Source organism: Phodopus roborovskii, unplaced genomic scaffold, assembly GCF_943737965.1.
Source record: "Phodopus roborovskii unplaced genomic scaffold, PHOROB, whole genome shotgun sequence".
NCBI classification, from domain to species: Eukaryota; Metazoa; Chordata; class Mammalia; order Rodentia; family Cricetidae; genus Phodopus; species Phodopus roborovskii.
The window spans coordinates 6,747,592-6,758,097 of record NW_026126469.1 but is presented as its reverse complement, the minus strand read 5'-3'; the positions used below and the strand labels follow the sequence as shown (position 1 = coordinate 6,758,097).

Here is a 10,506-nt window from a genome sequence, read left to right as displayed (position 1 = left end):
CTGACAGAACCAGTACTGGGTCAACTGAAGAAGGCTAGAGTGGCAGTGGCTTCATGTATGCCTGTCACCATCATCCTCGGGTAGAGGGTGTTCAGACCAGGAAAGCCTATGGAAATAGGCTCTGGCACACCACCCTACAACCACAGACTAGTCTATGGAGTTTGGGAAGGCAGCTCGACCATTCACTTCCAGTGTGCCAGGGGAATGGAATTAATCAGGTAGCATAGCACCACCTTGTGGTCACTGCAGCCCTTCTCCCTTCCTCCAGGCATTGGCTAAAGGCAGCTAAGTCAGCTCATAAACTTACTTTCTCTCCTGGCTGATGATGCAGAGTTGACGAGAAGCCCAATACACCCTCTTTTTTAATATTAACAAATACAAACAACAGAGAGGGACAGCTGCTCCTTACTGTTCCCTGAGGGAAGGCTGGAGCATAAAGCGCTTCCTCTGGCCTACCTCCAGCTGCAGGGTCTGTCTAGATTTTCCCCAGAGTCTTTTTCAGTCAAACCTCATGCATCCCAACTTCAGTCAGGATGAGAAGCACATGGTTGCTAGCAGTAGGAAGAATACTGAAGTTGCAACTTCTATTCTGTTAAGTCTCATTCTGTAGTGGTCACTCATGCTTCTGTAGCTAGCTTTCTTGTTCCGCCCAATCTGTTAGGTGGGCAACCAATACCACACATGAGAGCCAGCAGTACCCATCAGTCATCTTCGGATGACTCCTCTTCTGCCTCTTTTAGCCACTGGATGAATCTCTGCAGCTGTAAGGAAGCAGAGGGGAGAGCTGCTGGGAGAGAAACATGCATTCCCTGTTCTTGTTATTGGACAAACAGCTCTGATCACAAAGCCCCCAGAATTTAAGATGGAGGACTAGGGCATCCGAGGAGCAGAGGGCAGCCTGTCATACCTGTCCATTCTTGCGTAATTGCTGGCCTTTGTCAGTTATATCTCTTTGACTGAACCAGCTCAATATTGTTTCCTCAGCCAAGATCTCCAGCTGGTAAAAGGACATCAGAACCTATAGAAAGTCAGCAAAGGGGAGGCTCAGGGTCTCTTGGATCTAGTAGTGATATAAAAGCAATAATGGCTAACACTGAGAGGAGACCTTAGCACCTCCAGGCTCTCAGCTTCCTCCTATGTTCCAAGGAGCCCCTTGAAAACAGACAAAACAGCAGGCAGAGTGGTTAGTGCCTGTAATGCCAATACTTGGGGGTGGAGGCAGGAGGATCAGGAATCTAAACTCACTGGTACCACAAGTTTAAGGCCAGTTTGAGGAAAACAAACACACGCCAAGTCAAGTCATCATCACCACCACCCACCCGAAAGAAGAACAGGAGTGAACCGATCTTTTGGTGCTGAGATGGGCATGACCCATAGACCTCCTGCTGAATGGCCTGGTTAGCTCAGGCCAGCCTCCAATGGCTGTGTCACCAGCATTAAACATGATCATAGGGACAGATGGTGTGGTGAACAAACTTCAGGTAGGCCAAAGTTAGCCTCAGTTCTGTGTTTCTGTAGGGATTACAAAGGCCTCCTTCAACACACATGTAGGACACAAAGTGTGGGATGGTGTTCACCTTGGCCATAGAAGTAATAAGAGTTTCATGCTCCAAGAAGAAGTCCTCAATGGCTGCCAGTGCTTCCAAATGGTCAGCTGCACGCTTTATGTAGTTCCTAAAAACAGGGCTCCAGGCTTTGAGCAGCTATGGGAAAAGAAGGGGAAGGGGAAATGGGACTTATTTCTAAGTGTGCTCCTGAAGCTGAACAGCAGGGACAACTGATATTGCTGACGTGGAAGGATAAGAGGGAGATGACATAGGCACTATAGAGTCATGTAATAGGTATTTAGGACCTGTTCCAACAAGAGTCTGGGGAAAGCATGAGATTTCCCAGGAAGGGAAAAGTGGGTCACATAGATGCTGTTGACTGCCTCAAAATCTCTATCCCCAGCCAGGGTTAATCTTGTTCTGGGTCAAATCATGGTGGGCTCTGTAGCACCAAGGCTATTCTTCATGTTGTTTTAGACTTTGTCTTTGAGATGGAATTTTGCTGTTATCCTGGCTGGACTCCAGTGATCCTTTGGCCTTAACTTCCTGGAAGCATTAAGCTATAGATATGTGTCCTATAATACCTGATTGCCAGTACTATTTCTGAGTATCTTTTTTGGGGCCTGGAATGCTGTCAAAGACCATTCAGTATTAAGTATTACCCTGGGCCCGGTACTGCTGGTCTAGAAATTAACCACCTTCCAAAGGCAAGGAGAACGGACCCAGAAGCAACTTATATCCCATAGTATGCCCACCAACTCCTAATTTCTTTTTAAGACAAGCACTGCAAAGATGTTTGGCTGCCTCTACTCAATCCCTTGCACCTGGCTTCAGTCTTTGCTTACAGGAAGCAGCATGGCACAGTAGCGGTTTGGGTCAAGCAGGGAATCCATTTGTTGCAGGGGGAACTCCAGGACCACATGGCTCAGGACCTGCATCACTTCCTTTAGGCTAATGTTGTAGGCATACCTGTGGGGAGATTGGCAGATGTTATGGTTAATAGTGATGAAATCACCCCAGTAGACAAATCTCTGGACATGTGGGTAGAATTTTGGGCTGAGACCAGCATTCACTTCTGCTGTTTTGCTGCAGATGCCATGTGACCAGTGGCTCCCAGCTCCTGCCACCATGAACCATACTCTCAAACTGTGAGCCAAAACAAACCCTTCCTTCCCTGAGTGGAAGTAACTAATACAGCATGGCTCCAGGGTTCACTGCCTTTCAGCTCTAAGAGCAGGAAATACTGGAGGAAATACTCAAGGCTAGATGCTAATGTTCTACTTGCTCCAAACACTCCTGGCCTTCTCCTATCCAGTCTCCTCCTCTGGGAAGAAACACTTGGAGAGAACAACCCAGAGAAGAAAACAGGAAGGGGTTACTCTTACTTGAGAGAGTTGATCTCCAAGACTAGATTGTCACAAGAAATATTCTCCTCTTTGCCTCGCTGCAGTGTTCCCAGGACCTCATTCTGGAATACTGAAAGGAAAGAAATTCAACTTTCCAGAATGCTTTGCTTTAAGTCATCTAGTTCTGACTTTATAGCAAAGCCCTCCCTGATGGGAGAAACTCAAGCCTTTGGCTAGCAGATGCAAGCAAGCAAACAGTAACATTTCCCACTCTGTTCACACCTTTGATGTCATCCAATTGAGGGGACCCCGCTCTGCTGTCCAGTTCCTCAGAATCCACACTCCGCTCACTTTCAGTCTCACTCTCGTCTTCCATATTGATTGTGAGTCCTAAAAACAAAGTCAGAGTCAGAGAGACAGCTCAGCTGATGGAGTGCTTGCTCCCCATGTACAGAGGCTGGTACCACACAGATTCAGGTGTGCTATGCATGCCATAATACAGCACTGAGGAAATGCAGGAGGGTCTAGAAGCTGAAGATCATTCTCAACTACACAGCGAGCCCAAGGCTAGCCTGGGTTACAGAGAGCCTATCTTTCAAAAAAAGGGATATGTAGAGGAGGGGAGTAATGAGATAGCTCAGCATGTAAAGGCACACATGGTGGATCCTGACCTTTACTATCCTGACATGGTACACGCACACAAAGTTAAAAAAATAAACCAAACCCAGGCAATAACAGATAGCAGTATGAGTCCTATCAGTATGAACTGAGGACCTAATAATGATCAGATTCAAAGTTCTTAAAACTATAAGGTCTAGCTCACCCCACAGACTCTGCCGTAGTTCCTCCTCTTCCTCCATGCTCACATCTGCAGCTTTCCAGAGGTAACCCTGACCTTCAAAGCCTACTTCTGCGGGATTATAACCTGGGAAACACATTGATCTTTTGAGAAGGCCCAACAGTAGCACTGATTTTTCTGGAAAGAAACAGGCTTTTCTATGGGGCAGAGAAATGCGCAGATGCCCCACACCTGTTGAGCCTCACACCTTTCAACTTCACTTTCTCCTTTTCTTGGTCAGCCCCAGAATCATCACTAAACTGGCCATCATCTTCATCTTCCTCTGCATCTGGAGGGTGCAAAGAGATCACCGAGCCCTCAGGCAGTGTGATATCTGGGCCCACGACCACCTAAGAGAGAAAAAGGACCAAGTGGCCCAGACTTAATAATGCACCGAGAACTATCTTGACAATCAAAACAATGCTTTTTTGTTTTGTTCTGATTTTATAGTAAGTTAAATAGAAGGTCAAAGGAACTTGGGTCCTAATTTCAGGTTTAATTATAGGGAAATGTGGTTCCCTTTCACTTGCCACAATCACTATTCAATTCCGGGATCCCTCATAGGATGGAACAGGCCTTACCTGGGAAGTGAGGACACAGTGTGGCTGCAGGGTAACTCGTTCCTTGACCTCAGCTTTGTCACAGAGCAGAGACTGGTGTATTTGTGATCCAGAAGCCACTTGAACTCCCTGCCACAGGTGGGCCCGGTCTAGTACCACATTGTCACCTGGCTCAGAATGAGAATTTTTGTCACTCGGGTTTCACCTCCAAAACAGTCTTTCATGGAGGCCAAGCCCCATGACATCAGCCCCTGCTCCCACCTGGCTCTGATATTCACCTGCCAACATTAGAAACATCAAGTCCCTTTCCAGATCAGCCTGAGAGCAAACTGACCATTCTCTAAGTTCCCAAGTACACACATGGTTTAACCTGAGAGCCTTCAAGATTTCCCAGAATGAACTATAACCTTATTATAGTCACATCTCACCTGTAAGGACAACCAAATTATTCCATCTCTCTGTGCATCACAGATCTTGAATCTTACTATTAGATTCAAGGGGCTGGCACTATTACCAGTCTCACATTCTTCAACCAAAGTGAGTTGTCAAGAGGAAAGTCACATTACAGAACAGCAAAAAGAATGCTGAGAAGCATGGCAGTGGTGGCTTTTAAACCCAGCACTCAGGAGGCAGAGACAGGCAGATCTCTGTAAGTGTGAGGCCAGCCTGGTGTACAAAGCTACAGAGAAATCCTGTCTCAAAAAACCAAAAGAGAAAGGAAGGAAGGAAAAGACCACGTGGAGCCCACAACCAGAATAGCCAGCATCGCCTCACATTAGATATTACCCAGGCAAGACCACCTCTTTGAGGGTTAAATGAACTAATACATGCAAAAGCCCTTTGTAAACTGTAATGGTTAAACAGAGGTTAGTAGTACATGCTCACTCTTCACTTGGCTCCAAATGAAAACATAGTAGAGGACATTCCAGAGTGTAAAGAGTCATCTTAAGAATCTCACTAGGCTAGGTGGTGGTGATGCATGCCTTTAATCCCAGCACTCAAGAGGCACAGGAAAAGGCAGGTTTGGTTTACAGAATTCCAGGACAGCCAGGGCTACATAGAAAAATCCTGTCTCAATGATCCCACACCGGCAAAAAAGAGTCATAGACCACATATTAGCTGCCAAATTCTTATACTCTCCTGTACGCCCTTTTCTGTTTTTCTTTTCTTTCTTTTTGTCTTGTTTTGTTTTTAAGACTGGTCATGTTGCTGCCCAAGTTGGCCTCAAAGCCCTGACTCATGTTATCCTCCTGAGTAGATGGGATTATAGCCAAACTAACTTCCTTCCTCCTGCCTTTTTTGCTTAATACAGGGTTCAATATATAGTTCCAGGCTGGCCTCAAGCATGTAATCCTCCTGCCTCCATCTTCTAGGTGGGATTATAAGTGAGGGCCAACACTGTGTGTGTGTGTGGCTCATGACTTTGATCTCAGCATTTGGGAGGTGAAAACAGGTGGGTCTCTGTAAATTCAAGGCCAGCAGACTTGAAAAACAAACAAAAAGTGTGTCCCAATAAGCAGAGAGACTCTTCTTTCTTTCTCCTCCCACCTCCAACCCCAAGATCTATTAATTTAGAGTGTTTTGCCTGCATGTATGTATGCATATCATGCCTGTGTTTGGTGCCTGAGGAGTTAACCCCCTGACCTGGAAATAAGGATGGTTGTGAACTACCATGAACACTGGAAACCAAACCCAGATCCTCTGCAAGAGCAACAAGTGCTCTTAACCATGGAGCAATCTCCCCAGACTCTCTCCTCCTTTCTTAAGATAGCCACTCTAGTTCCTTATTCGTAAGGACTATCCCTTGGTTCCCTTCCTAGCTTCTGGAGACATACTCCAGCCCTGCATCTGTGGGCCTGCTGCTGGATTCCCCACCTGTGCTTACCAATGTGGCAGTTAGGGCCAATGACACTGTTGGAGATGGAGCAATTGCTGCCAATGACAGTGCCGGCCCCCAGAAGCACATTCTCTTCCAGGACACTGCCGTGGCCCAAGCTGACTTGAGGCCCTCGGTAGATGTTGTGTCTGGAATGAGTATAGCTCTGTGTAGTGCTGTCAGTGAAGTTTACTTCTGGAGTGAGAGGGTAGATCCATCGACGGATGATGTCAGCACAGACAGCTGAGTACATGTGCAGATTGGAGACCCGGGCACCATATTCCTTAGCTGTCACATGCAGGTGGATCTGGTTTCCTAGGATCTAAAGGAAGAGAAAGGAAGATCACATAGTCAAGCAAGACAGGGTGACAGTCTCAAAGCAGGACACCTTCTAAACCTTTTTAGTGCCTCTTTGTGGCTCAGCAATGGCCCAAGTTTTCTTTATAGATTGTTCCTCCTCAGCTTCCTAGCTAACTTTCTCCCTCTGAAGGCTGAATGAAACATAAAAGAGAACCAAAGTTACCAGAGCAAGATAAACACTTTCCTCTAGAGGTTTGGAAGCTTCTTCTTACCTCCTCATTCACTAACAAGCCTCTCACGAAATCATCTCGAGTTTGGTAGTCAAAATTGTCTGTGAAGAGTTGAGCTACCTATGGGGAGAGACAGGGTGTGCTAAGGCTAAGTACTTTCCCAGGAAACAAAGACTGAGCCACCACACCCATAACTGGCTATAGAACAAACCCATAAACTTGGTTCTCAATATACTGGGGATAGCGTAATAGTGCCTCTTTCCTATACAACAGATACGAGAAAGAAGAAGACATAATCCCTGGCCTTGAAAGGGGGTGATATTGCCCCCCCCCCCAGGAGCTCTAGTCTTTGGATGTGCAGCCCTGTTCTGGAGAGTTCACCTGAGGAGAGCAGATGCTGATGTGACAATCCAGTAAGTCATATCGAATCTCCACTCCATCTCTACTGCCCTGGAACAGGTTCTGTGGGAGAGGTCACAGGCTCTAACTTACTTCTTCTGGAAACTCAGCCCTCTCCTACCTGTGGTTCCCCAGATACCTACTCACCAAGGGAAAGGAAAACCGCCGGAGGCCTTGGGTCTTCTGGAAATGCAGAATCCGGTTTGTGGTACTATCCACAGCTAACACCACATTGTCCTCATGGCAGCGTGTAGGGTGGCTGGGGGAGGACTCTTTGAAGATCATTGTCATCACAGACACATTTTTTTCTAGCTTCCGTCTTAACCTATAAAGAACATGAGACAGAGTAAGTAGTCTTAGGGCTCTGCTTGTCCCTAAGTCTTGTCCCTGCCACTGTCCCTACCCTGACCTGTGTTCTTCTAGGGCTCTGGTAATATTGATATTTGAGACGACATCTCCATATATCAGAAGGAAGTCAGAGCGCACCAAGGTTTTGGCATCAACATCACGGAGGACATCTCCTAGTGACCGGTATAGCTCTGATGTAATTATTCGAACAACGTTGAGGGATGTAGGATGGCACCACTTGGATTTCCTATAGAAAAGGTGGTGAGAGGAATGGTAAATTAAGCAAATGATCACAGACTTGATTTTCAACCTCCCTTTGGCATTCAAACTTCTCTATGACTTTTCTGGGTCCCTGCCAGCGTCCTTGCTTCAAAGAGACTTATGAACTATAATGAATGGTTTCAGCACCTGGTATCATTAGATTTATATGTTACACAAATATGGCTATTTCCTTTCTATACCTCAACTCCTGTCTTCAAATGAATTCAGAATCTTGCTGATATCCAGAGCATGAAAGTACCCTGGGAACACATTTCTTCATGCCATCTTTCTTGTACCACAGAATGCCTGCTAATAGTCTTTATTTCCCAAACTCATAAATTCTGTGACTCAGTCTCCCAGGATTTTAACAAACACATGTTAAGAACTTTCCAGTGTGGGAACAAGGGTGAAGAGCTTGTTCTTGTCCTTGGGGTCAGGTCAGACAGTATTCAGAAATTCAGTGGAAAAATAAAGATGCTCTTCTAGTGACCTCCACACTGCAGCTATCAGATAAAAAGCAAAACTCAGGGGACCAGACTTTGTAAGCCTCAGGAAAATCGAGAGAAACACTAAGCCTAATATGAGATCTGAACAGATGTAGCCTTTTTTTTGGTTTTGAGACAGGGCTTCTCTGTAGCTTTAGAGCCTGTCCTGGAACTCAAAGAGATTAGCCTGCCTCTGCCTCCTAAGTGCTGGGACTAAAGGTGTGCACCATCAGTGCCTGGCTAGATGTAGCTTTTTATCTCCTCCAACATCTTAACATTGTCATAAACATCCTGGGGGGGGGGGAGGCTGGGAAAAGATGGTGAAACATGCAAGGGAAAGTGTGGAGTCTTACAATAAGTGTTCCTTGATCTGAGCGGCCTTCCAGCAGCAAAAGACGAATGTTTCTTGCACACCTGAGGCCGTCAGAAATTCCAGAGTGTAGTCAATTAGCGCCACATTGGCCAGGGGCAGGAGGACCTAAGGGGCAGGATATGAAAGACTGAGATGTCAATCCATGATTATACTTTGGGTACCCACTGCAACAATGTTCCTTCTATCAGTTTCCATATGCTACAAGTTGCTTTACCTTTTGTTTTTCGAGCAGGGTTTCTCTGTGTAGCTTTGGAGACCAGGCTGGCCTCAAACTCACAGAGATCCACCAGCTTCTGCCTCCTAAGTGCCGGGATTAAAGTCGTGAGCCACCACCACCAGGCAGCTTTATCTTTTAATTCTAAAACAAACAGGTTCCTGCTTGGGCTATTCATGAAATGCGCTAAGGTCCAGTCGAAGGTACAGGATTTGGACTTAGTAGGCATGGCTATCAAGAAACAAACATGCCAGTGCTGGCAAAAGATATATGTTGACCCTAAATCATAGCTTCAGAACTCTAGGCCTTCTCCCTATAAAATTTCCTTCTCTTACCATTAAGTCATAGGCAATCAATCAAACACTTGTCAAATATGAACAGCCATTAAGCATCAGGAATTTTTCTTAAGTCAAAGGCAAAGCTGTTTGAGTGAACTATGGGTTGCTGAGTGACCCTGCTGCCTGCAAGCTGATGACCAATTTCCTAAGTCTAGGTAATTCTGAGGGTGACAGTAACCCATTCGGTCCTCCTTTCAGAAAACGTCAAGAAAAAGCTCACGCAAGCTCGAGATTCAGTCTTTTTTCTTTTCGGTATATTAACATCGCCCTTTCCGAAGCTTTTTCTTTAACTGCTCATTTCTCTCTTCCAAGGCAGCGGGAGGGCCCTCTTGCACTACCAAATTTCCCTGGGAAGGCTCTGTCAAGCATTGCTCCTACACGTAGCCTTCTCCATTTCTCCCAAGGCTGGGTGGACAGCCCTGGTCTGACTGTCATAGAGTTTTCCTCAGTCCCTCCACCTTCCCCCAACCAGATAAACACTTTAGGGTAACTTCCAGAGCACGCTTCACTAACCAGCCACAGTGGCAACCTCCTGCAGCCCCGCCACCCTCCGGCCCTCGGACTGCATGCGTGTCGGGCGCTCCTCACCCGAGGCTGGTCCTTGGAGATGGGGAAGAAGCGGCGATTGAAGCTATCCGCCACTAGAACGGCCTGGAGAGGCGGCGGCGGCTCCTCCTCTGCACCTTGGGTTCCTCCACCCCCCGGTCCGCCACCGCGCTTGTTCGCTCGGCCGGCCGCAGCCCCAGGTAGCGCCGCAGTGGCTGCCATCTTCTTCCCTCGCAGCCGGCACTTCCGCGGGGACGCTGACACCGCACGCAGTAGGGGACAAAAAGAACTCCCAGTTAAAACGCGAAGGTGAGACTAAAGGGAGAGGACCAGGAAGGAGGGCGCATGCGTTTACCCGGAGGTTTTTTTTTTTTTTTTTTTTTTCCCGCCCCCACCTCGTCCCCCGGGCAAGGCCTGAGCCGGGGCGTGGCTAACCGTACTAGGTCAGTACGCAAGGGCCTATTGGGTAGCGCGTGCGCCGCGGAAGGGTGGGTGTCGGCGGAAGTCAGTCTCGATCAGAGAGTGCTTCTCTGGAAGTGGGCTTGCTGAGGTGGGTTCGCAGTGAAGGGACTTGTGGTGGCCGGAGCCTGCAGCTTCCCTGCCCTAAGCATGTTAATGTTTGTAGTTCTCCAGGGCTGGAGAGGTCGCTTATCGGTTAAGAGCACTTGTTGCTCTCACAGAAGATTCTAACAACCGCCCACTATGCAGTTCCAGAGTATCTGGAACTCCTCCGACCTTCAGGGCGCTGAATGCTTGCGGTGCACATACACACTGGTAAAACACTCATACACATAAACCTAAAAATAACGTGTAGCTCTCCATTTGCATTCTAGTAACCGAAGGGG

At 47.2% G+C, this 10,506-nt stretch overlaps 1 protein-coding gene across 2 annotated transcripts; it reads right to left on the bottom strand.

Annotated features, from left to right (window-relative positions):
• Positions 1-345: 345 nt before the first annotated feature.
• On the bottom strand, positions 346-9,988 carry Eif2b5 (eukaryotic translation initiation factor 2B subunit epsilon). Of its 2 annotated transcripts, none has more exons than XM_051191144.1 (16): positions 9,704-9,988; positions 8,544-8,668; positions 7,506-7,691; positions 7,244-7,421; positions 7,079-7,159; positions 6,740-6,817; positions 6,177-6,489; positions 4,313-4,458; positions 3,924-4,081; positions 3,717-3,835; positions 3,176-3,283; positions 2,933-3,023; positions 2,393-2,516; positions 1,578-1,703; positions 908-1,018; positions 346-761 (listed from the first exon to the last, which is right to left on the bottom strand). In XM_051191144.1, exons 1-16 carry the CDS (start codon positions 9,881-9,883, stop codon positions 702-704), a joined length of 2,184 nt encoding a protein of 727 aa, XP_051047101.1. In that variant the 5' UTR covers positions 9,884-9,988; the 3' UTR covers positions 346-701. The 2 variants fall into 2 exon arrangements, with proteins under 2 accessions (XP_051047101.1, XP_051047102.1); XM_051191145.1 differs by having other exon boundaries at positions 3,717-3,818; positions 3,940-4,081; positions 9,704-9,987.
• Between the last annotated feature and the right edge of the window lie 518 nt (positions 9,989-10,506).